Below are 27,891 nucleotides of genomic sequence, written 5' to 3'. Positions count from 1 at the left end.
GAGGAAGATGATGGAGAGAGGGAGGAAGGAGGAGAACAGAGATAACACAGATGTAATTTTGCTATGCTTGCTATCTCCCTAAAAACTCCTATCTGCACGTTTAACCTCCTTTGAGGGATACAGCCTTGGGCTGAAAAACTACTTTTTGTACTCACAATATACAAGGAATCAAATGACAGAATCCCTAGAACTGCTTGGGCTTTGTTGAAAGAAGCTATGTTAAAGAAAAAAAAAAAATTGAAAGCAAAGAAGAGATTAAGAAAAAATAAAAAAAAAAGAAGAAGAAACAATTCAAAACAATACCATCCAGTGCTATGAAGTCACCAGGCAACAACTATCTCCTTTTCTTAATCTCTGTACCCTCCACCGAAGCACATTTGTGTTCCTGAGCTTTTGGTTTCTTTACCATCTGTCCAAGTCTGTTTGCGCCACAGCAAAATACAGTGCTAAGTGACAGGACACGTTCAGGGATCTCTCTCGTTCTGTGAAATCTCCATGTGCCTGCTCAGTTTTAAAAATAACCCACATCACTCGTCTTGCATTTTGAGTGTTCAAAAGGATGAAAAAGAGAAATCTCTTTCTATTCTTACATCTGCAACTGAGCTGTTACATGATCAGCAAAAGTCAGTTCCCTTCTCTGCCTCAATGTACCTGTAATTTTAGCGATTACAAAAACGTGTTGGGAGCAATCGAGAATGAATGCTATTATACTTAAAAGCTGGGTACTAGAAAATCTAAAATAATTACAGTTTGACTAACTTTTGCTTTCAAATTGGCATATCCTAGGCTGCAAGCTGGTAACACACATTTCTGAACACAACAGCCCTTGTTTGACGCGCTGCCATTTGGCAGCCCTGAGCAGACTCGACATGTTTTTGGTTTCACATTCCAAAGAGAAACCCGACTATTTAATCCTTGTGCTTTGTTTAAAATTCTCTCAAACTAGAGTATCAGATTAAAATTAATCTTACACTTAAGTAAATACTGAAGAAAACTAAAAAAGCATTTAAAAAGAAAGCCTGTGAGACAGACTACAGCACGCTCCTTGCAAAAATGACCTGTTTTCTCCTTGTTTCTTAAGTGCCAGTAATGACCATTACCCTATTTTTTTTAAATTACAATATTTCCTCTCTTGTATAACATTCTAATGTTTTCAAATGCAAACATAACACTTGCAGATGTATTCAAATAATAACATACTGAAATTGTTTGCTAATCTCCTAATTACTCCCCAGATTGTCAAATTCCACAACTGTGTAATCCAGCTGGCAGCCAGAGGTCTAGCCACAATTAAAGGTATATAAATATATTTAAAAGAATTACAACCATAATTTTTAAAATCCCAAAATATCTGAAAAAGCAAACCCCAAGATTTATATTCTAAATACTGATTAGCAGTGCAACAAAATTCCACTTCAGGTGTTCAGTTTGAGGTACATCTAAATAGTTTGTAAAAATTTCTGCAGGACTTGAAAGTTAACTGACGAGTAGTTTATTGAAGGAGCCAAGTGCCTGTGGTGGCATATGAAGACGACAGGTAGACAAGAGTGAACTGAAAAACCAGGGAACTAAGCTCCTCAGAAATCTGAGGCGAGATCAAGTTTAAACCATATTAACATAAATCTGTAAGATTTCAGGATAAAGCAAATATATAGAAATACAGCTTGCTGGCTTGCTCCCTCTTCACATTTACTCCATCTCCCACCCTGTCTCGTCTGGGGTATGAGCCTCCAGTTTTGAGCTTTCAGGCTGCCAGGCTGCTGAGCAAGCGAGGCTCTTTATGGAAGGAGAGGCGGCTTCTGTCACAAGGATATAAACGACAGGTCTGGCCTCCAGATCCACTAAGTCTTATATCAGAATGAAAATGGTATGGGGCCTAAAGCTTCCCACTGTCACTGCCCGTACGCGTAGAAATGAAAGAACCCCCTTATTTTTAGAAGACTTGTGAAAAGCTACCAATCCTAAATTGTGCCAGAATAAACTAGGCAAGCTTGACAATTCACAAAATGGTTCATACCTCCCGTTCCAGATATGATTTAAGCGATTCTGTCTCATTTAACAGAGTAACGCTGCATTTGCCTCTAAAAAAAAGAGAAACACATTTCATGAAAAAACATCTTAAATGCTCATGTGATTCACAAGATGGTATTACTGAAGTTGTACACAGAATTTAATCTTACATTGAAGAATACTTGAATAATATTAATGCCATTAGGTTTTTGAATAAAAAGCAGTGGAAGAAAATAGTCATTACCTAATGTGTGTGGCTGGCAGAGATTCCAGCTGTCGTGAGAGAAACAACTCACGATGGCGTAGCTGATGCTTCTGTTTCTCTGGTAAATCAACCATTTCTGGATTTTCCATCTCTTCTTCCATTTCTCCTAGTTATAAAGAGACAAAATTGATGATCAAGAACAGTACGAGTATTGATTCTGAGACAATCAGGATGAGCTGCTCCAAAACTTTTGCTAAATAATACGCATTATTTAGACAAAGTCTACCTTCATCTGAATCCTCACATTTCAGCCAACTGAACAATCAGATAATTAGTATAGATTCTTTAAATTATGGCTGTGGAGAACTGTATGTATCCACCGCTCGGGTCATAGCGTTCCAGGTACACACAGGTCACACCAACCTGGAAGTCACACAGACCTGGTCCCAACGGCCAAGCTATGAAAGGAGCTGCTCTGGGAGATCATCACCGCACCACAGGATCCACCAGTAAGGACCTGACATGTGATGGGTGAGGCAGCAAAGGCGAAGTCTTTCCATCAGCTATCTTACACTCTGCTCCTCTTTCAGGATATCGGGCTGTCCCGTCCCGACCTCAACAGCTTTTGCAGGAAACGTCCACTGAAAAGGTTATTCATTTAGTGTTAAAACTTCATTCTTTTCACCCCGACCACAGCCAATTGACCACAGCCACAAGATTAACTGGCATGTAACCAAGTGCCTTAGGCCAGTCTTGCAGCCCCCCCTGCCCCACCACACCAGGCGGGTTCGACTGCAATACTGCCGCATTTCAGAAACTTGCTTTATTCTGCAGTCAGGATCCACCACCTCTGGCTTTGAGCTATCCAGTCTCCATCCAACCACTTTTTAAATGAATGCCAAAGTAAATACATGAAACCACATACACACCAATACACAACTGATCTAAAACATCTCTAGGCATTTTCCTTGTAAGAAGCAAAGTATTAGTATGTTTTGTGATTATTAGCAAGCATCCTGTCAATTATGCAAGATTAAGCTGTAGAAGGCAAAATACTCCAAGACAGCTGCAAAGGCTCTCTATGACGAAGGACTGTGAAAGGAAATATCAGACTTTTTCCCTGCCCTAAGAAATTAAGGCAGTTACTGTCTTTTCCAAAACCACAGCAAAAGTTTCCCAGACTGTAGCAGAATGAGCTGTAAAGTCTCATACATGAATAGTAAAACTGTAATTTCACAGCAGCAGTACTCTAAAAGAGCAGACTATGTCTGCAGCTTAATTCAATAGTTGTTGCCAAGAAACATTTCTAGTCAGAAACACATACAGGCACAGTTATGATTTATATACCCTTAAGATTAGTTAACTGTAATCCTTATAGTTATCCCCAAACGAAGCAAACAAAAAGCAGAGATCTGAATTTTATAAAACATTAACACTGCATTTAGTTTTAAATAGGCCACCATTATGTCAAAGAGGGTGACAAAAAATTATATATCCTTCAGGTTCCCCACAATTTATCACTGTTTTACTGTCCTGGAAAAAGACCTGTGGTTTATACGTCCCTCAGATAAGCTGCTCCAGCAAGGAAAGAAAAAAATAGCAGCATAATTAAACCAGACTGCAACATACACTAGGTCTTATACCAGGGCAGCTGCTGAGGATACAGCAGCATGCACTTACATTTTCATATTTTCCTAGAAACTACAGCACCAAATTTACATTTGTGCCACAGTTTCATAGTTCTGCAATCTATTTACTGAAGTGGATTCTGTTTTAGTTGAAAACTAATATTGTGGCTGCTGACCTCCACTATAAATATACCAGCAGCAATCCACAAACAGGTCAGCAAGTTCCAAGCTAGCTTGCCTAAAAACCGAAGGATGTGCGAATGAAGAGACATTCATGGCTACACTTAAAACAGTTTTTGGAGGATGAGAGTAGTGCACTGTGTAACACGGGAAAAACACTATAAGGAGCAACCTAAAATACTTAATATCTTCAGTGTATTTAATAGCCTAGAGCTTTTACAAATGACATTTATTAAAAAATACATTAATCACCACGTGGCAATCAAATCTACAAACAAAATGAAGCCACCCAGCACAACCGAGCTCATGTCAGGAACCACATCCCTTCAGCTAGGCTCATCTTCCAGGCAGCTTTTTATTTATGTGTCTAGCTTTTGTAATAAAATAAGGAAGGTGGGAAGCACATATTTTCTTCTTATGCCAGCTCCACTATGCACAGCCTTTCAAAACAAAAAGGCATAATTTTTTTTTTAAAGACAGACATTTCTACAGGTAACAAACAACTCCCTCGCACCAAGACATAAAATTGTCATCGCTCCTGCAGACAGAGGTAGGAATATTCCAAGAAATAACAAACAAAAAAATCTATACAAACAAGCATCTTCTCTCCCTTTCACAGCCATGATTTAGTACTGGAAAGACCGAACCTGCTCGTTCATTTGGAACCATGGGAAGGAGGAGAGAATACAGGGCTGGACCCAGCACGGGACCCTTTCTGTCTCCCTGAAGTCGTGCAAAAGTGGCTTTGACAAACCCCATAACTAACAGCCGCTCGGCGCAGCCAGCGAAGGCTTAAGACAGGCTCTGAGCGGCAGCAGGGGCTGGCCCGGCCTCGGGTTGCAGGACGAGCCCGTCTGCACGTTGCGCTTCACTGGCCTGTACCTGAAGCACTCAAAGCTCTGAGTGAAGCAGACTTCATCCTCCAGAAGGGTAGCCCCTGAGAAATAAGGACCGTGGTCTTAAAAATATATAAATATATGTATTAAAAATACATAAGAAATCTTTTCAGAAAGACGTGCCCGCATTTTTTGACAGTTCTGCAGAATAAGTGGTGTGGGAATACGGTAGATACAGTATATTGGGACTTCAGTTCCCTCGTAAAGCTTTAATTCAAAATTAATCTCTCCGCTTGATAGATGTGCTCATGCAGATTTAAAACTAAACATTTAGTCTTAATACAAACAGTAATATATCAGCTATGCAGAAGTAGCCAGTGGAATCCTGCAAGGAGTGTATTAGATTAAGTATTATTTGATATTTGATGACAGAATCATTAACAGCACATTAACAAAGCCTGAAGATGACTTATATTGGAAACAAGAGACAGGCAGGTTGGACACAAACAGCAAGACTCATGTGAAAGCTAACATATACGGGGAAAAATAATTAGAAAGAGTAAACTTTGAGTTGGCAGGAGAAACCCAAGAGGCAGTAATTGTAATTTAAAATGACTGGGTGTGTGAGATGCGAAATTAAACATCAATGTTTGCTAGACACGAGAAAGAATAGCAATTTGATATAAATCAGCTGGGCTCTACAGCATCAGAGGAAGAAAGCACCAGCCCTTTCTCTGCATTCTGGGGGTTGTGCAAGTAGCTACATGGCAGAATTCAGAAATGCACACAGGCAAATGAGAGCCAGAAATTAGGTTTAGAGAGCATACCAGGGTGTCCAGCTTGGGAGACAGTCTGTAGTAACAGAGAATTAGTTAGCATGGCATCGCTAACAACAAAATGTAAATTAAAAAGGAAAAAAATGTGGTCAAAACACTAGAAATGCATTCGATACAGTGCTATTGACCTGTGCAACGGTTCCTTCAGGAGTGAAGGAAGCTTGAACTCTGGGTGCTTTCACAGCCCAACTAAGCAGCTCGGAAGGACATTATAGAAGTGTTGCATTTGAAGAAATGACCAACACACCACCACATTTTTTCTCCAGGTCCAGTTTCAAATGGTCTATGTTAAGCCTCACCCTCATTATTTTTCTCTCTACCAAAAAACATATATTGATTCATAGCTACAGAAAATATGGCAAAAGTTTTAACAAACAGAAATCCTTACAACTTGACACTTCAGAAGGAGTTTGCCCTGTTATCAAGACACTACGATCCCTTCCAAAAACTTCTCGTGATCATCTTTTGCAGCCATGGCCACTATTACAGGTCACGCACAGCACAAACAAGCGCTAGTTTGGACACTTAGCTTATCTTTCCTCTCTGTACCACCCCCCGAAGAGAAAAATCACAGTTTCCTCCTCTCAGTAACAACAGAGTCAAGAGTGTCTTTAGCGGATTAATGAATTTGACTCCTCTTAAATCTGTATGTGTGGTGTTGGGAGAAAATGGAGGAGAAGGGGAACAAAACGGAAGAAATAAATATGAATATAAAGAACTCATTTGTGAAGCTATCGTCAAACTGCATTTAGACTCTAAAATTAAAAAAACCCAAACTTAATAGACGCCCTACTTGTTGATGCACCCAGGTCTCATGCAACTCATGGACTGATTGAGTAGCGACACCTCGCCGCTGCAAGACATTTATGTTTAGGAGCTTTGGCACTTAAAAAACGGCGCTGCCATGTGTGCCTGGCAGGCAAAGTGGGCTGCTGCCCGCCCACCTAACCCTGCCAAACCGGCGGCACCAGCTCCTCAGCTCCCCAACCACTACCAACATCGGGATGTTCTTAATGAAGCAGAAACTGTGGTCAGAAGACAGATGACAAGTAACTGGAGGTGGCTTGGGGTGACTGGTTCGAAGGGGAGGCAGGAGGTTGTATTCCTGCTGTTGGAAATATTTACTTAATTATTTAAAAAACTGTACAAGACATTACATAGAAACTATAGAGGGAGAAAATACAACAGTAGCTTGAGGAATAAATTAACTTTCTCACTTCTCTTCCATCCAGTTCTGCCTGCAATCTTGTTTGCATACAATATTCTATCTTAAACCACTACAAAGTCTCTGGGCAAGAACATTAAATATTCTCCCATTGGCAAAGCAGGTTCATTTCAGAAACAGGTGGAGAAATTCCCCAGAATAATTTGCGAGGTGATTAAAGAGGCTTATGAATAAAAAGTGCTACCAACGTATGGAAGCCATTATAAGGCTGAAAGATTTATAGGACAGCCCAGACAAGCTTTATATCATATGATAAAAATAGTAAGACCACAGATCAAACCCAAGAATCAGGTTGCATGCATCAGGTACTAATTTACAGTCACCAACTACAGAATAAGTTGTTTCCAACTCATTTCTCTTTACAAAGAGTTATGAGAAAAGACAACGTCTCAGACTAGTTTGTTTCAGATATCTGATGAATTATACAAGTCAAAGTGTAACCGCTTTTTAAATTTCTTTTTTAAACTTTGCAACATTCATTTCACAATCACATTCTTTCCTTCCTTTATTGGAAAAGAAAAAAAAATATATATACATATACTTTTCTGTTCATGTTCTGGCCCTATCTTCCCATTATTTGGTTCTCTCACTGCACTATCTCAACGGTAGGTCTAAAATAAAGGCATCTTAAAGAGAAGACTGTGTGAATCCAGAAATGTCTGCAGTCAGAAAGCTCCATTAATCAGCTGAACAAAGGCAGTTAAAAGATCAGTGATGCAGATACGTACATCTACTGCAAATGCATCAGAATGAGGCAACAGGAGACTTTATGGAAATGAACTCAGTGACAGTGTTGAGTATCTGTACTAGAATCTTAACATCCAAGAAATTTAATTTCATTGTATCATGCAGATATTATTTTTTTCAGAATAAAGAACTAGCGGCTGTCCAAAAGCTTAATTTCACTCTCCTTCCTTAAGGAGCACAGAAGCCACAAAACAGCACATCTATCTAAATAAATGGAAGTCATTTAGTAGCAATTTTATTCTGCACCAGAAAGAAACATACTGGAAAAAATGGTAGTTACTAATGAAATTTACACTAAGGGACAGCCTCAGTTGTCTCTGGTGGCTCTATTAATAGCGTGCTACAGAAGGATTTTCCTGTCTTTCAAACCCATATCCATATGAACAATGAATTGTTTGTTTGCAGTAGAAAGAAATCTTAAATTTCTTATCACAAAAAGAAATCAGCCTTTGCAGGTTCAGAGAGCATGTAAACGGGTTCAAGTATTCTTCATTTTCAGCCTCAGACATGCATTTCTCTGAATCATTCCTACCTGCTTCCTTTACTAAACCTAGTGAAGTAAGACACAGATGAAGGAATCAATAGTCACGTTGTTTACAGTGAAGCTTCTATTAAGCTTCAGTATTCTCGGATAAAATGGCTACTGCTGCACTGAAGAGATATCAAAAAGCATTGCCTGCTACCACAATTCTGCAATAGAGCCAAATCTCAATGCCACACGACTTCTTTTCCAAGGTATGGTTGCAATGGAGGGACTTACTTGGACTTGAATCTACAACAGAAAATATTCTAATTTATCAATAAGAAGGGGCTGGTTTTGCTGCATGTTTCCCCCAAGGGCAGTACAGCCCTGAGAACACAGCAAGATATTACATTCATTGTTAAAACTGAATATCTGATTTAATCAATCCCCATGCAGTGCAACTACGTATATCCGTATGACATATACATCACAGTATATTCATACGTACACCAAGAAGTACATTAAAAGACAATGACGCTTGGCAGCTAAATTGTAATTTTGACATGCCTAGATCTGATGCTTCTTTTTCATTTATATATGGGCCTACAGGGAAGCCCTGAATTACACGGATTGAAATGGCTTGTCCATGCCTCTTGCTAGATTTTAAGCAAATTTCACTGGCAACTAGAATGGAGTCAAAGAGGCCGGAATCACCCCAGACAAACTGGCAACGACATGTCATATGTTGCACTATTTCTGCCCCAGAGGTGGATTCTCCTGTGAGAGCCAGCGAGTGCACCACGCTCCCCCTTCTCAGTTTGGAATGCACAGCCCCACAGCAGCTTCTCAGCTGGTTTGTATGCTTAAACTCTCTCATTTTTTTTTGCAGTATTTTGCCTTACAGGTTTATATAGGCAAACATCTCATCCACTGACACATAACTGGGTTTTGTATACACTTTTTAGAATTCGAAAACTATTTCTACAATTGAAAGAGAACTGTAACGCTATTTTTGTTTTCAGCAGTAGGCTTCCATCTCTGCTCAGCCAGGTATATCACATGCCTCTAACCGCATTGGCAGAGAAGCACATGCCAACATAAGTTAACACAACATTCTGTAAAATAATAAAAATAAAGAAATTAGTTATGCAACACATACATGCAAAGGAGGACAAAATAAAGTAGTGTGAACAACCCCTTAAATTTTATGATAGTTTAGCTTCATGTTTACTTTTTTAAAATCAGAAGGTACAGCAGTCAAAAAAAGAAAAGTTATAGTTTTCAAGTCTCAGCCTAGATGCTATCTTTTTCCTAACAAAAGGACTTGGAAGTATTCAAAACAATGATAGGATGTCCTAAAATTCAGTGCTTTTAAGATGTATTTACTAAGCATGTTCAGACAAAAGCTATGTCACTACAAAAAATATTACTAACATTGAAATATAAAGACAATTCCTGTTAGCCAAGTTTCAAGTTGGCCATGTTTCAAGTCTGTTTCCTATGATCAGACTATCTGACTTACTCATAAAGACAGTTTGAGGGTTTTTAAATCTTCTAACCAAACCAAATAATTCATGAGAAGTAATATGAGACAGTAGAATACTTTCTCTCAGGATAAAAATTAAGAAATTCACTTTTATGACGCAAGTAAGATGCCTTTATTCAGCCCTAACTGAAAACTTCTGTCCTCTCCTTACCATGATAACCAAACCACACACCAAATGAGGTTTTAAAAGGTTTAAGGGGTGAGAGAGAGAGAAAGAGAAGTTAGCTAAACAACTAATGCAATTTCCTGAAGATGTGTACACGAAAAGGACATTTAAAAATAATAATATTGATACTTGTAACTGCAACAGCAAAGTTCTATCCCAAGTTTGGCAATTTTGTGTAGAAGCAATTTGAACACAAGCAAGCTTACTTGCATGTTTGTCTGCCAGTACAATAAGTGTACTTGATATGTCTCTTCTCCTGTAGAAACAAACCACCTTTGCTTCCACATTTCCATTGGCAGTCTGAAATAGGAAAAACGAAAAGAATTGAGCACAAATCAAGAACTGAACTCTATAACCAAACTAGAAACTTCATACAAATTTGCAATTTTGCACAAGAGCTACATGGCATCACTTTTTCGCACCCTCCAGCTGCACGTTATCCAACACACAAACTCCAGTGCGATCCCTCCAGGGTAGGGAGACAGAGTTCAGCCCTTCCCTCCTAATTGCTTCTGCACAATCACCATCTTCAGCAGTTATAGATGTTTCAAGGGGTGAGAAAAAACATACCCTTGCAGTTAAAAACATATTAACAAGCCACTGTGCTACTTTTCAGGTGATGCCTACATTTAGTAGAATTCAAAAGTATCTTTAAAATCCTTATAAAAATAACTGTGAAATAACAGAACTCAGGTTTAGGCTGTTCTGCAAACTCTGTAGAACAGTAGAAAAGCAAGAAAGAATCCAGCCATTATTACTTTCACCAAAGAAATCACACAGGGTTTTCTTTCCTCACAGCAGTGAGCTAAACAATGACTAAGAAAATCATTCTGAAAGGAGAACCAAGGAAGTTGCACCAGGCAATGAACTCTACGCCAGTGACAACATACAAAAAAAAAAAAAGTCTGAATTTCTGAAAGGTTTGGGATTTTTTTCTTAAAACTCTCAAAATGAGGCAGGAGATGAATCTCTTAAAATGGTATCTGCCTAATTGTGAAACTGGCTTCATACAAACTTTAGGGGAAATACACCTTCTGGTTTGTAACAGTCCAAGACAACCTACTGTCTCTAAAATAATAAACAAATAATACAAATGTAACCTGAAAGAGTTTTACCCTGCCACTGAAGAGTCCTTGGAAACCATAACGATGGCATCCAGTTTAAGAAACCACAAGACTGAGATAAAAATTCCCTCCCCTGAAGTGTCCAAGAAAAGGTAGTGGACCAGCAATTTGTCCGCAAGGAAACAAAATAAAAACTGATATACGTGCTTATTGCTAAGATGTGAATGGAGGAAAAGTTTCATCTTTTATCATATTAGTTTTTCTAACACAAAGCAAATCAGACAATACATACACGTGCAAATACTTCGTCTTGCAGCCTACCAGTTTTTGGTACAGAACCTGCAGAATTTCTATACTTTTCTATTAAATAATTCAGGGCTTTTAAATGTTGAGGAACTACAATACAAATGCAGAAGCCATCTTGTTAAAACGCAGACAGCTACAACGTACAATTATCTATTTCATTTAATTGCTCAGGCTTCATTTACACTCCGTGAACAAAAGGCAAGGTAAGATATACGATTAATTTCAACCTCAAAGATCAATTTCAAAGAGTAGGTCAGAGAAATTACAGCTGGAGCAAGAGTTGCACTAAGATGAAAGATTCAGGCTGAAAGCTATTTTTCCAAAGGGGGCGTGGGGGATCAGGGAAGAACGAAGAGAGACAAGAAGAGGGTGGAAAAAAACACTTTCGAAAACCACTTTCCTAGGAAGTTATGACAAGTCTGCAGCCTGTAGCTGATGGAATACAGCTATCAATACCTCAGGGCTGTGGATCCACCGGGAACATTTCAAGAGCTCTATTGCTTCCTTCATAGAAGAGAGACAGATATCTGCAAAAAACCTCCACTAAAAAGAAGGGGTCACAATGATGTCCTAGTTTTCAGATTCTTTATTTGTCATTAGATCGATAAATTTTCTCTTCCAACTAACTGTTTCAGAAAGATGTGTTTTTCCATCATTGTTGGCTAAAGACCTGGTTTCCGTTAGTTAACTTAAATTCTAATCCAAACTGGCCGTGTCACAATCCTTCTGTATGGGCTGCAATGGACACACGGGTAAACCCGAGAAGGTCTCGTTTAGGACACAGCTAACGGCTTCAGAACAGTCTTCCCTTCTCAACCGGGTAAAATTTCAGCACGGAGGAGGACTTCAGCTGGCTTCCCACATTCAAGCTATCATGCTTCCCTTCTAGATCCAATGAAAGGGGAATTTGGCAGATGAAATTATACACTGCCCCAAACGACAGGCAGCAAAGACCAAGTCGGAGGAAGCGGGTAACTGCTCCAAACCTTCCTGTTGAGCAAGAGCCTCCCCCAAGAAAGACCAAATTACAAAGCTCTCCATCCTCTAAGCAAGCTGCTGTATTTTCTTCTTATTCCATGATCCTGGCACGGAACTGCAGAAATCTGCCCTACAGGTGGGCATAATCACCTTGGGAATGACCTACGGTTGACGCTCTGTTCTCCTTTGGTATGAAATGACAATCTGGCAGGTCTCAAAGCATTCCAGAAAATTATCAGAACAAAAGCATTTTTAAGCTTCTAATTACCACAGAACTGCTAAAGAATTGTTTTGATTTTAATCAAATCAAACAGATCATAAATTCAATCAACTTCCAAGACTTGATGGAAAAAATGGTTTACCTTATTAAGCTCTTCTATTCTTCGTATCAAATATGGGTTACTTGAAGAATTTTCGAAGTAGACATAATCTGACAAAAAGAAAAAAAAATCCTCTTTAAAATACGAACTACTAAAAAACAAATCAAAAGCTCACATGTATACCTGTTAGACACACCATACCAAACTAACTTCTTAGCACAAGCAGTATTTCAAATGTTCCTACTAAATACATGATTTTAAGCGAGGAAATACAAAATCCATGCCAGTATGAGGAACGTATACTAGTGCAACCTGAAGACAATAAGCTCACTTTCAGGGAAAAAAATAAAAACAATGGAGCTCTGCTGTCAACCTGGAAAGCAAAGCATATGATCTTCCTTCTCTCTCTGATCAGATTATTTCCACTTTGATCACACTGTTTTCTTTACTTGCTTCCTCTTCTTTCTCACCAAAACCCAGGCACTTCTCACGGGCAATATGCAATCTTTCCTCTCCGGCTCCAGCCCAGCTCCAGCCCCAGAAGCTCCAGCTTCTACGTAATGCCCATTTTCTTAGAATACAAAGAGTTCCATTGTTTCTTTCTCTCTTATCTTTTCCTCTACTTCCAGGCCTTTTACACCTATATTATCCTAGAATACACTCAAGAAAACTCCTTATAGTAAGCCAAGCATGTCAGTAATGTTCATATTTCCAAGCAGGATAACCATCTTAAGTTACAGGAAGAAAATTAGTTCTTTACCCAAGGCAATGCCTTCAAAAAAAATACGAGAAGCACCAAATAGTGCCATATAAATAATTTGGTATTACTGAACTCCAAGCTTAAAGAGTCCTTTTTACAGATAAGGAAACAGAAGCTCAGGAGTTCTGAATGGACTTGGCCTTTATCTCCCGACACTCCTGAAGCCAAACCCTAAGCCTTAGTGAGGCAAGAAGCAGCCGGAATTCACCTCCCACCCACCCCTGGCTGCTGACCTTGCATGCAGATCTAACAATGATTCCTTCCAAGACTATCCACTAGATTTAAGACCATTTCCTTCCAGATTTCCCAGCCCATTTGTGTTTGGAGCAAAACACCCATAGCCCCCAGGGCAACCTGTAAGGAACACATCAGCATGAGGCTCCACCACTGAATGGGTGATTAGCAGTGCTCACTTTGGGTAAATAAAGACAACTACTGAAGCTGTTAGCCTCAATCTCCCTGAAATGCTTGTTTAAAGGACAGTAGGTAGAGAGTCACCTCCTCCCCAGACCAGAGGAAGACACCCTCTGCTCCTGAAAAGCTGCAGTGTGAGGGTTAAGGATTGTCCCCTTATCTGCAGGGTGGCCAGGCAGACAGCAGAGCACTCCCCTCCTACAGCAGCCCTTCCAAGGCCCAGCGGGACCTGCAGCCCTCACTGACTGCAGACAACACAAGCGCGCCTGTGTCCCTCCAACAGGGCTCAGCCGCCTTCGAACAGCGGCCACGCCACCAGCCAAGAATCCCAGGGTTTACCACCCAAGAGCGGGAGTTTCCCAAGGTCTTGTCTTTCCATTAAAAAACCAAAGTGTCACATGCCATGAGTTGCAAAGACACCTTGACAATCAAGTCTCGGCATAGTCTCGGTTGAAGTGATGAGTGATGCAGTGGCAATGCCAACATTCAAACAGTGCGCATCTTGGGTTACCTAACCGTACATAGTGTCACTAGGACTAATAAAGCATAGAAATACTACACCAAGTTTTTTTAGATTTTTGTGCATTCTGTGCTCCAGACCTCTGGGACTGATCACCAGCTATCTTCACGCATGCTAACACACATCTGAGTGACTCCAAAACTTTCTTCCTGACTGCAAGAGCCGGTTCCTCCTAAATGTCGCTTCCCTACAGGCTTTAGACTGAAGAATGATCTCATCCAAAGAATTCAGATTGGACATCTAGTCTGCGGAAAACCAAAATGGTTTGTAGAAAACCAAATGGTCAAGACACCCAATTAACTAGATCCCAAATTTCCACTCCCAAGCACCACTGTGCAGCACACCAAACGGGAAACAACAGGCTCAACGTTACCATAACCAACTCTACCAGAAGTCACGAAACCAAACAGATATTGGGCAGCTTCAGCAATAACAACTGCTGACCAAAAAGAACAATGACAGGCATTAAGCAATTTTACAGATCAGCAGAGTGCAATCTTTTCTCTCCCAGCAGAACACCGATGCCCTATGAGGGTCCTGCAGTGGAGGACGGGGAAGCCTCGAGGCGCCTCCAAGCTCACCAGCATGCCTGGGGAGCTGAACTGGTCACCTCTCACCTCAGGCAAAAATCTTACATTTGTGAGCACTGTGACTCAAAATTAAAAATTAAAACTAAAGGAAAAGTTAATCTCTGTCTTGAAAATATAACCTTGTCTTTAATTCCAGTTTCAGGTGACCATTACAAATCTTTGTAGTTCACATCATTTTTCTAACAGCTTTTTGTGTGCACATATGTGCACTTATTCTCACAGACACGTTTTCTACCCCAAGTGGACATTAACTCAATTTTTCACGTAACTACAGTTTATTGATTGTAAAACATGGCATGGCTTTAAAGAAAGTTTATCATAGATGAATGGTTTACCAAAGAACAGCTCACAACGGTATCCAACAGTTCTGAATAATAAAACCCCCAAAATGTTGGTTTATTCAGCAGCAGGACCATCTGCAAACCCCACACTCTGCGATCAGTAACTGCGAAAAACCCTCGCACAAAGCAGCCGAGCGCGGGCGCTGGCAGCAAGGCAGAAGCCGGGCTGTCCCACGGGATGCTCCGGGAGCTGAAACGCACCGCGCAGAGGTGCAGGCTCAGACCAGCGCTTGACGACTTCATCGTGTCACCAGTGCACCGCCCAGCACATCTCATCCATGTTTTAGACTAATCCCACAACTATGTTAAGCATCTCACCAGTAGCTATGCAACTAATGGAGGCCTATTTCCCATTACTCAAATTACCTGGAAAAGGGTTTATTCCTCTCTGCAAGTAATGCAAAGCACACACTGCAAATCACATAAAACAGAATGTGAGAAGATCAGAGGGGAGTTATTTGCATTTTTCATAGAGATTTTAAATACTTTAACTAAAATTAAAATGCTATCCTGCACAGAGAAATGCTCGAGTTACTGTTCCACATATACAAGGTAAATTTTCAGTTCAGCGAACTCTCCAGACTGATGCGTTAGCAGGTGTGAGCACTCCTCTTACGCTGTTCCATAAGCAGTAAAAACAGTGACAGCTGGTTTCCTACACCCTGGGTGTAAAGGAGGTACAGCCCCATGCTCCGCTGACCCCTATGCTCCAAAACACCTCCTCGCCCTTGAGCAGCACTTCCCCTTCATCTCCAGCTTCCTCCCACGCCGTGGAACTGCATCCTTCTCATCCTGCCTACCCAACAAATACTATTCCCAGTTTGCTTTCAGGACGGTAGCTACAACTGCACACACACAGAAACCCTCTCCAGGCTCCCAAGAACCCAGGTGTCAATGGGAGACTGTGTGAGCACAGCTGCCAGGGTCTCTGTGCCCTGGGCCGAAAGAGAGGATGGGAAAGAAACAAAATTAACAAACCTCTCAACAACAGGAAGATACGCATCTCAGCTCCTACCCGCAGAACAGGAAGGAAAAAGTACACTAAAACAAAAAATAAGGTCGAGGGACAGAAAAGTAGAGCCTGAGAGCAAGCAAACAAGTTGGACCCTCCAAACACAACAGACTGCCCATCCTCGCTAATTTATCAGCTTTCCTACCTGCACGATGGAAGAGCAGCCTGTCTGCTCTGCACCCCACGAGCACAGCACATCTTACCAACAGCACCCACCACAAACACACCAAGCTCACCCCTCAACACCCAACTGCCTGAACAAGCCTTGGAGACTCAATCCCACAACTTCACGACAGTTTGCAGCTTAAACTCACAATCCCTGGATTAACCAGCCATGCATCCACATCACAATCTTAATTAACAGCATCACTCGTGCACATTGCAAAATTCTCTGTGATGAGGCCAACGCAATGACCGGAGAGTGTGGCAATACCACAAGGCATAAGGACCATCACATATATCACCCCCTTCTGACACAAACTCAAGATTTATTTCTTCCTCTTGCCTATACTGCTGTAGAGTAGGAATACTTGCATATGTAAATCTACCCAAAAGCCTTTCTATCCTATAACATTTTTTTTTCCAGAAGTTGAGAATATACACGACTTTTTGGAAAGCAATGCCATTTTACAGAGGTACTGAACTGCTAGAACACACAGAGACAAACATACCTGCAACAGTACAGCAGCTAAAATGACAGCCTACAGACCACAGAACATGGAAATTTTCCACAAAGGCAGTAAAAGAATTGTTCTCAATCAGCAATAAACATAAAAGCATATGACAGCAAAAAGAAAGTCTGTTAAGACATTATTGAACCATTGTTTCTCCCTCTCCCTCTTCACGTCAGCTGTTGATTAAGTCAACATCCACCCACAGAAAAGAAAATCAGAAGGGGATACTGCAAAAGAAAGCACACGCACTGTCTAGAGGTCATATATTTATAAGATTAGACATGTCTGAGCTACTTAATAACCTTATGAGCTTTTAGGTGATCAAGTTGCGAAAATGCCCAAAAGTATTTTTATCCTTCCCAACTTCCATTTGCCTTTCAAGCCACAAGCGCTTTCTGAGGACTGACCCCGCCGAACGCTCCCTGCTTTACCTCCAGAAACTCCCACACCCCGCATGAGCCTGCGGACGTGCTCGGGACACGAGGGAGGCTGCAGACCTTCCTCCTCACACGCTCGCTGCCACTGCTGGGTACAGCGTGCATTTCCACGCCGGTGATAAAGAATTCACTTCGCAGTTGCAAATTTTTCCCCTGCCCAACCCACAAAGTTGCTGCCCTGAATTAAAGCTGAGCCTCAAGAGATGCATAAACTTATGATGACCTGCTTGCTTTATGACTTATCTTAAAGGAATTACATGTCTCCTCAACTCTGGATTTGCAACTCTATTTTTGGGCCAGTTTCTTTCAGTAAGCTCCAGTTTCTTAACTATTCAGCAGCTTGGTCTTGAAACTGTCAATCACTTTACATTTTGGACAATATAATCCCTCCTGATTTACGTTCTTGTGAAAGAGGAGGCTGGAGAGACCAACGCTGCTTTCAGCCTACAACTCGAGCAAGCTCAGTGTGGCAGAGCCCAGGTCCTATTGCCTTCTGGCTGCTCAAAAACCAGCACTCACAGCAGCTGTCACCTGATGAAATGTTTAGTTACAGAACAGATAAGAGCTTCAAAACAGAAAGCCCTACCAGCACAATATTTTCATTACCAGAAATGCAAAACTAAAACAGTTGTTTCTATTGGTAAAAGAATTACGAGGTCCAATACACCTAGCAGTATACATGACCCAGGTATTTACAATCTGTATCTTTCACAGATCAAAGGTTTTAAAGATACACTGTCAGTACTAGCTCAGTTCATGGCTACCACACACTCGCTGCGCTATGGGCAACACCACTATTACTGCTCAACTCCTTTAAAAAGGAGTGGGAATGTAGCAACCACCCAGGCACACAAGCATCTGAAATACCTATAGCTAATAAGTGAAGGACATGGCAAGAGCAAGCACCACATCCTGCAGAAATCTCCACTCCACACAGTCAACTGCAAACCATCATTACATTTAGTAAGGATAGGTTGAGGTACCCCAGTTATATCAAACTAAGTTTGCTCTTCTGAGCGAAGCGACCAAGTCAAAAGGCTTATGAGGATAAAGATCAAAACAAATAACCCTTGACTGAAGTCTTTAATCAAGATACATGTCTCAAAAGGGACCATGCATGTGAGAAGTGTCCACTGCTAACACAACATGCCTCCAGGATTAGCAGTCTGGTCTCAATAAAAAGGCTTAGCCACAACAAAACAGGCAAAAAATTACATAAGCAACAAGTTTTCACTGCTAAAGCAGAAAGCCTGGTTTTCACCAATGGATCGAGATTAACACACTACTGCACCACTTCCTTACGCCCAAAGCCTGCAGTAAACTTCCTAGGTATAAATTAGCAATGACAGCTCAACTCGGTGCGTGCACGTCCACCCAGAACAGCGACTGCCCTGTCTCTAAACACGTGGTGGAAACAGTCCCAGGTCAGGTAAAACCAGACAAGGCTTCCTTCGGCAAGGAAGGCTGCCACCCTCCAGGGCTACCGGTCACAGGACCCAGCAGGCTCTGGCAGTCAGTCAAATGTTTTAGGTCACCATCAGGTCTACAGACGTCGCAAACTCCATTCAACGAGGGTGGGATGGCTCCATGCAGAAGCAAAGCGACGCACAGCCAAATTCTCCTGATGTGCTTGCAGCTTCTCAGACTGCAGCCAGAAACCACTGTTAAAGGAACTGTTGCAGCCCTACCCTTCCCTTTACGGTTTCCTACTCCAGGCTGGCAGTTCCAGCAGGACTCCTCTGCTGGCTCCCATGGCTTCCCAGGGTCAGGAGGTGCTGAGAGTTGCCTGCACAGGGTGTTACATGAGCGCACTCCCTCCAAAATAACAGTTATGTCTAGTTAATTACGTGCTGAAATTATATGTATAGAAAATCTTGATTTTCAGTGCTGCTTTGTAATTATGTCAAATGTTTGTTTCTCCTACGAGACCAGCCTTACGATGGGAAGTTGCCTTTACCCTCCTGGAGGGTGTGCAGTGTACAAGGGTGTCTTGTACAACCTGAGCCTATAGGGATGTACTGAGAAGACATCATCCTCGACAGTGAAAAGCAAATACATCATTGTAACACCCATGTGCCAAGCACTTTAATGGTGAGCAAGCCTATAGCCTCTCCAGATTCTATCAGCTCATATAATATACTGTAAAACATCTAAAAGAATGGATTTATAGATGTGTGTATACCAGGATATACAGTAGGTTCAGCTCAACTTCCCCTTCCACTCCTTCTCCAAGAAAAACAACACTACCTGAAAGAACCCTAGAGCTGTAGAGTGAAGCCCATTTATGTGCAAGGAAAGGACAACTCGGTTCCATTTAATAAACTAAAGCCTCTATAATGACAATCAAATTCCAAGCATGCATCTACACACATACGCACGCAGAAGCACCGCTCAAGATTGCTTTGTACTAAAGGAAGTTCAGCCTCATGTATTCAAAACGCATGGCGGAAGTCCATGTTCTCAGTTTCATACCAGCTTCTACTCTTATTTTAAATGATAAAACATAGAACAAGATGCCGTTCCAGCCCCCAGCAGTGAGAAGGAAAAATAAAAATGTGGCGAATTCATAAATATGCAAGTGAGAAAACCATGTACTTTTTGTCAAGTCTCCATGAAACAGACACCTGTATGAAAATGGATAGAAGCTTATTTTGTCATACTTTAATATCACACTTTCACACTTAAATTCAGAGACAGCATGCTTGTAATAAATAAGTACTTGATTTTCTGGAGTTTGTTAATTCATCTCTTTTTCTAGTGGCTAAACTTATTTCTAAAGATGGGTTGCCCTGAAGAATGTGATCAAAGCCACGAACGTAAAGTAGCACAGGAACAGCTCCTCACCTTAAAAAATCCCGAACTGTAAAATGCATAAGAAATGAGGATTATCTAAACATTCATATGGTAAACAAAATGTCCACATTACATTTTCTTCCAAATGTGCAGAATTTGTACCTAGAAAGGGACAGCCAAAACAACTTGGCTGTTTTGAGATGAAACCTACACATCAGTTTTTCTGACTTGCCTCCAAAAATCCAGGTTCAATATTCTCCAAACTGTAAACCTAAATTAGGAGCAATTCATGGCAAGGCCCATATAATAGGACTACAGATTATGCACAGACCTATAAAAGAAAGTTGATACAAACTTTCATCAGTGCAACCTCTTCTCATGTAGTAAGAGATACTACAAAACACCCCCCCCCACACACACACAAAATACCTCTGAAGGACCCGTAATGGTTACAAACAAAAACTCAAATATCTACTGCACAGAACTCTACTCAAGCTAAGACACATTCTCTACCTTTTTGGAGGAATAAAAAAAAAATTCTAAGTTAATGACACGCAACTTGCTTGGACAAACTGATAGTTGCTTGATCCAGTTTAAACTCTGAAACATTAAGGGACTTGGAACTTCCCAAAGGCCTTCTGTTCTTTGTTTTCTATCATGTCACAGGGAGGAAGAAAAATTCCTGTCCAGCTACCTCATATAATTTTTTTGCCTAATTCTTAGTGAAACAAGGTTTATGCAACTCCATTATCTATGCATTAGTTCTTCCCTATTAACTCCTGAATCCTTTGATTTAAAACATTTCACAGAGGGACAGAAGTCTCAAAGATAATTAAGTTCCGATCACTGGTCTCCATCTTAAAAACATAGATACTAAAACTACAAGTGAAAGTGAGAAAGGTAAGATAGTCAGCGATATGAAATGGTTCCCATTTCAGAAACAATTAATAGACTTGGTTTTAAAGCAAATCACTGGAGATTCCACAGCAACAATCCAGAGTGCTAAGATCTGAGCTCTGGACGAGGCACAGTTCATACATATGGTACCTTTCCCTGTAAAAGTGCAAAATTACAAAGGAGTGGGAGAAAAAGAAGGGGAAGAGCCACCTCACAGAAGAAAGAACACAAATTGTAGATAAAGTCAAGGTCCTTATTTCTGTTCCTCACAGCACTGTTGGCAGTTTTCAGTTGCAGAAAATCCATGGAAAAAAACCAAAGGACAGCAATCTGCTGGTACCTGTGAGAAAGAGGTTATGGGTGTCAGCTGTACTTCATGGGTCACCCTGCTCAGATGAGAACTATGCCATGGGGAGGCAACTGCTACGAGGGATGTCAGCTTAAAGGTAAGGCAGGGAGACTGTGTACAAACAAGATTTGAAAAGCAAATTTGTGAGAATCCTGGAAATAAAATTAAGCTTATAAAGTACTGCCCTGAGGATAAAGAAGCAATTCTGCTGCTAGAAATCAATTATATGGCAGTACGAGGAAACCCATTTCAATTAATCCACTCCCAATACCCCAGCTATAACTGAGGCACGTTTGCATGTGGCATTGACCCTTTTAGGTTCACTAAGTCAACTCCCTCCAGCTTCCTGCAGGACAGACACTGAATATTTCTAGAGAGGCACATTTTTATTCTCTGCTTTACATAGCATATCTAAGCATGATTCGAAGTCCTCTGGACACAAAGTCGGTTCTGTATTACTTCTTCTGCCACTTCAGTTCCCAGGGATGTAGCTATACAAATATTTTCTGCAGTAGCAAAGCTGTGATCCTACGTAACTCCAGCTGCGCCAGTACAACTCTTTTTCTTTGTGGGGCAATAGCATGAACCAGCTCATGGAAATAGTCCAGGCTTAGAAATGAGAAAAACCTTTCCCCAAAGGTGGGTTGTAGGGGAAGACCAGGATGATCTAATTTACAGAAGAGCCAGCAAAACACTTAAGCAGATGGAGAAACCAGTAGGAAGAGAACTCCTTAAATCATGGCGGGAGGCATTGGAGTATCCTCAAACTGCACCCTAAATCTTGTGCTATAGCAGCCAAGAGAACAGTCTGTTCCATTGCAATTCTCATTGCTAAGGACAGATAAGAAAAACATAATTTTCCAAAAGATAGGTAGTCAGCACAGAAGATGACAAGAAATGAGCTTCATGTTCAAGTATCTCAAGAGCTGCAAAACAAGAACATCTGAAGTACTCGGACACCAGGGTTGGTATCACCCTCAAGAAAGAAACAAAACAACAACAACAAAGTTGTGGGTTTTGGTTTGGGTTGGTTGGTTTGTTTAAGAGCGATGTTTGACTTCAGTTAGTCAACATGATTTAACTGCTTAGGCCATTGTATGACAGTATATTAAGTCCAGGAGGAGGGGTTTCAGTGCCAGATCAAAAACATCATGGCTTCACAATGTAAAACACGGATGAAGTATAAACTCCTGCCATAGTTTTGCAGATGTTTCTTCAAACAAGAGTGCCAGCGAGCTGATTCATCCCCCGCCCCCTCAAACCACCCCCTCAAGTTGTGACAGCTTCTCCATGGATGGGAGGAGGCAGGCACGCACATGGTAAACCTGATTAGGAACTCACCCGGGTTAAAAACCACCTCCCGACCAAACCAATTCCCTGATCTGCTTCACTGCCCAGCCAAGGAACCAACCTGAGGACAGTGACAAGTGTCTGCGAGCAAGCGCTGCTTAAATCGACAACCAAAGCTACCAAAGGAAACATCCACAGAAACTGTCTCACTTGGCTGATTCAAATTTGCTCAGATGTTGACAACTTAACTCTGTAAGGACAAACTCTGTGCTAAATCGGGAATCAGCTGCTCACACCACACTAACTTTGTGCTCAGTCAAGTATCGTCTGTCCTCCTACATCTTGCGTAAAAGCACAAAGCCCACGAATTAAGCCCAGCATATCATGTGTAGTTTAACAGAAACATTACCGTGGGCCACATCTGACACAGATCACAACTGGTGATATGGAAACGCACAGATCCAGAGCTGTGAAATCCCAGGCGCCACAAAGATTAAACAGCTTGTGAGCAACATACGTGGAAAAAAATGGAGTAGTCTAATTTTTTTTCTTTCTCTTACAAACTCACTTTAAAGCTACCAGCTAACTTCTTCGCTTTACTTCATTGATCAATGTCAAGTGAAAATTATCTCAGGAACACGCTTCCTTCCTGAAGAGGATCCAGTCCGAGAGCTGGAAAGGAGAACCTGTACACGCTTCCTTCTGGACCGGGCTCCACAGCCTGAAAGCTTCCCGGGTATTTCATGGGTCTGTCCTCTGAAGGTGATTCCATCTGCATCCTCACTTCCTTCAGCAAGCAGAAACTGAGCTTTAGCTAGGAGTGATACACCACAAACAAATGGATGTTGAATTCCGCACAAGAACATGAAGAAAACCTCACTCTTCCAGACTTCAGCTTTCCCTTATGGCTTAAGGAGATAACAAGTTGAGGAAGCCTTCACGTTTCTCACAAGACGTTACTCACGCTCACATCCCACAGGCAAGGGAGATGTACCAGAGGACAAGTCCCTGCACTGGCAGTAAATGGATCACCCGAGATATGGATCAGGAGCTTTGCCTGAGGGGTTTCCTCTCTTTAGTCAGGCCTCGGTCTCATCCAAACACCAGAGCTTAGAAGTAAACACAAACATTTTTCATGGAGGCCAAGCTGAAATTTCAAGGGGTTTTTTTGGAAGTAAACGAGTAAATCAGAAGAAGTACGCAGGCCGTTCTCTTTACAGTCTGAGTTCCTTGCAAACAGTGGTTTCCATGTGTCTTGAGGCATCAAATCATGTTCAGTCCACTAAGAAACTCCCCAAAAGAAATCAGGAGCAGCAGGAGGGAGAGGACGTGGCATTCTCCCAAGCTTCCAAAAAGAAAACTTTCTTCCTTAAATTCATCTTAGGCTTTACTGTATGTTTAAAGTAAATTGGTGAAATGCATGAAAAAATAAAGGTTGCCAGAAATACTTAAAGCATAAATTACGTCATGTTTGAACATCTAGCACCAACTCTGAGAACTTCGCAACGTATTAACCTCCAGAAACAACTGTATCACATATCCTCCTGGACAGCATGAGAAACTTGCCATCTGCAACGGGAATTAAATTAAATTATTCATCTAAGCACAAGGGTTCAACCCCCTTTGAACTGCACATAACGAAGTTCCTTTTAAGACAAGGTTGTGTCTTTTTTAATGTGAAAAATTCCACGACAGCCTTCCCTACTGAAATGCTTTCTTACGCCTTAAATAATTACAGCAGAAACTCATTAGTTCTTGTTAACAACAGACAGTCCAACAGACCAAATTTGGTTTTACAAGTAAAGAGGAGAGGAGGAATCATACCAGACTTTCAAAACCACTTTGAAGCAGGGCCTCTTTGTACATTAGATCTGCAGCAGTGAGCTCTGAGATACTAAAGATCTAGAACTGTCATATCTTACAAGAGCAGCTTTCCCAACAGTTCCAGTTATCTAAACCTCAGGGGAAACTCAGGCAAAGCAGACAAAGAGCTTGGTCAGTTACCTGTTTGGGGATTTAAAAACAATGATCTTGCAAAGCAATAAGAGACAGTGTAAAAACTCATTACTTGGTGGCAGAAACAACACTGACCTAACAGATTACTTGTTGCCAGAAGATGTGCAAAACTACAAGGAGGCAAGCTCTGACAGTTCACAGTCCCACTTTCAAGCGACCATAAACTGCTCAGGAGTTTATAAACTGAAGTAAAAACAATAAGAGCAACCATCATATTCTCATCTTGTCCTACTGTGGAGAGATTAAGTACCCTTTATTTATTTAAAGTTAGGATGTTTAAACAACAAAAGTTGCTTGAAAAACAACAACTAGATGCAAGTGAAAGGAAAATATGTTACGTCCACCCCAAATCTCACTAGTTAAACAGAGGGAGCTGCTTAAAGAGTTTAGAAGTCCCTTTTCCACAATTTCTTATCAAGTGTCTTTTATCCACCATCAGGCTGGCCTGGCCAAAGAGGCAGCAGGTGAGCACCACCCTGCCAGGGACAAGGAGGGGGGAAAGCCAAACTCCCCCACTTCAGCCAAGGCAAGCTTAGCGCTTTTGCTCCATTTTGCAAGCTGCAGATGGCTTTACAGCTATTACAAACCCACGGAGGGTGTATCAGCACAATTGTTCCATGTCCGACCCCCAAACACACCTGAGCTGGCCCAAAACACACCCTCCACCTCGCGATGTCTCTCAGCTAACGGCTGGTGACTGCTGAAGGAGTCTGATACAGCGGACAGGGGAAGGGAAGGAAGACTGTAAAACACAAGAAGATAAACTCTTGCATAACTGGGAACAATGAAAAGAGGAAGAAACCCACTGCCTGGCTGTTGCTGAAAGGTGATAAGCTAGAAGCTGTCCTATATTTATTAGGTCCAATGACCACAGAAACTTATTAGTAAGTTGCAAGAATAAACTCTTATTTTTGTTATCTTTACTGGTTATTTAATACTTCTCTCCACTAAACACACTCCCAGCTCAAGTTACCTTCAAGCACTCCACCTCGGCTAAAAGGAAAAACAAACAAACCAACAAACAACCAACCCAAACAAACCACAGAAACTCCTCCTGCAACCCAAAATACATACACACTGATAACAAAGCAAGGGGACAGAAAAAGGTTTACGCGCACGTCTGTAGCTAAATTATCTGAATTACATGCTCCAGATCCAGACTCAACATGTTTCTGTGCAAGCTTCCTTCATAGCTCTGTACCTTGGTTCTCCACTGGGAGAAGCACAGAGGATGATTATTGACATCACTGTGATGTCAAGAGGACCCAGGCACCCATCTGGTCGCGGCTCTCGGGCAGCAGCGCAGATGTCAGGAGCTGTACAATGCCAGGAGAGTCGGGATGCCAAAGGGGGGTATGTAACGGGATGGGGGGCAGGTCCCCAGGCAGGCATTAATAACACCCTGAGATGATGTCAGGCTGCCATTCTTAAAAACTTTGGGGATGGCTATGCTGAAACGAGAAGTATGACTGCAGCACAGACAGGCACACCAACACCAGCTCTGATCTCGAGAGCACCACCAAGTAAACACCACCAAGTAAATTGGGGATCTTCAGTTTCCAGCACACTGGCATAAAGCCGCTGGGAAACCTGGGTGCCCATGCCAGGCACTGTGGGCTCACAATTCCACTTACTTTTAATGTGTTAGATGCAGCTAGCATGTATGTCCCTGACTGACCTGTGATTGTATCTCCCAATGCCATTTAAACACACCTTAAATGTACCACAAACCCAAATGCAGTGATAATTTTGTAGCTGAGTATGCTCCCAAACAAGACAGTAAGTCTTAGAAGTTGAGAACGTATAAAAGGCTTTTCATCTAAAAGCATAAACTCAGACTTGTCTCAGTAAAAGTGTTGGCTTCAGTAGTTCTTCCTCCATCCTTCCTCTCCTTTCTTTCCCCATCCCCTTGTTCCCAGCCCTCCCACTGAGCCCATTCAGCTGTTCACACAGGCCCACAGTGAACCAGATCAGGTGGCTGAAGCAGATTAAAAATAATCCAGGAAAAAACAAAGAGTGAGGAGGAGGGAAGGTGGAAAAATTTAAGTTCCTCAAATCGGTGCCAGATGGAAATGCAAAAGTCATTGTTTCACTGCATCAAGGGAATGCCACAGGGGCATAAACCTGCAGTGGGGCTCAATTACCACCACTAAAGAAATACTTGTACTATGGTTAAACTCTCATGGAGAAGGTGGAGACAGAATAGCTTTTGGAAAGTCTCTCGATACCGAGATGACCTGTTCTCTTCCAGGCAGCTGACACAGCACTCTCCTGAAAGCGGAGCCTGGCACTAGCTAGAACAATGAACATCTCTCTCCCACATGCATTTTTTCATCAGAGGCCCCAAATTCCAGCTCAGAGGTCCCAAGCTTCTCAGATCTGGTGTTTATCCAACATTCCCATACGGTCTGCGATCGTGCAGACTGCCAGTCGGCTCTGTGAAGCGGGAGGCCAGCCCACCACACCGCCTTCCAAGCAAAAGCAGCCCACTCTCATGCTGCCATTTCTTTCATGGCTGTGTGGCAGCTGTTAAGAAAATCCTCACTTCTGCTACACTGGAAGCAGGCGACTCCAGGATTTCCCTCTGGACAACGAACAAGATCCCATATTTCATTTTGGAATTTGATACCCTGGCATCTTCCCCACGCACCTAAAAAGTTTCACATCCCCTGTGAACCGTGCTAGCTTATCAGAGTTCCATTTGCGTTGGCAACCAACCGCCCTCTACCAGAAATGTACCAGCAGAAACTTGGCAGGAACTAGGAGAACCAGTTGCTTTCTCTAAGTCATCTTACGAACAGAGTCTTACAACCATCAAGTGCAGCTCCTAGCCCCCTCAGCACGCCCATTCTGCCACACAACACTGAGGAGAAGACTTGTGTGCCACTTTCGGCCCCCACAGTGCAGGCTGCGCAGCTCCTCTGTAAAGGAACTATTGTATGCCAACGTGAACAGAGAGGAAGACACTTTGTGTCCTCTGGCAGAGCTGTCAACCATGTGTTTAAAATCAGCAAACTTTACCAGCAAAGTGCAATCCACCTATTGGTTTCTGAAAACAAAAATTCACAGGCTTTCGTGATCGGGCAAAAAGTTATCACCATCCTTTCTGAGTCAACATATACTTCTAGAAGCGTTATTGATCGATAGCGAACAAGCTGCTTTTGGTAGCTGTTAGGTCTGGAGCTCATACAACACAATTCAGTAACCACAAGAATAATAACAGATTATCTGCTGAAATGTTTGTCTTCTAGTGGGAAGTGTACAAAACAACTATGCACAAATCCCATT

At 41.7% G+C, this 27,891-nt stretch overlaps 1 protein-coding gene across 4 annotated transcripts in view; it reads right to left on the bottom strand.

Moving 5' to 3' along the window:
- Positions 1-27,891, bottom strand: part of MTA1 (metastasis associated 1) — an 80,596-nt gene that overhangs the window by 49,783 nt on the left and 2,922 nt on the right. For all 4 annotated transcript variants that reach the window (XM_065648987.1, XM_065648988.1, XM_065648989.1 and 1 more), the window contains exons 2-5: positions 12,553-12,620; positions 10,049-10,142; positions 2,255-2,381; positions 2,018-2,081 (exon numbers count right to left, since the gene is read on the bottom strand). In XM_065648987.1, coding sequence (XP_065505059.1) covers positions 2,018-2,081; positions 2,255-2,381; positions 10,049-10,142; positions 12,553-12,620 — 353 coding nt within the window. The remainder of the gene's footprint in view (positions 1-2,017; positions 2,082-2,254; positions 2,382-10,048; positions 10,143-12,552; positions 12,621-27,891) is intronic.

Source organism: Caloenas nicobarica, chromosome 20 (genome assembly GCF_036013445.1).
Source record: "Caloenas nicobarica isolate bCalNic1 chromosome 20, bCalNic1.hap1, whole genome shotgun sequence".
Lineage (NCBI taxonomy): Eukaryota > Metazoa > Chordata > Aves > Columbiformes > Columbidae > Caloenas > Caloenas nicobarica.
The sequence above is the reverse complement of the archived record's forward strand: the minus strand, read 5'-3'. Positions and strand labels throughout refer to the sequence as shown.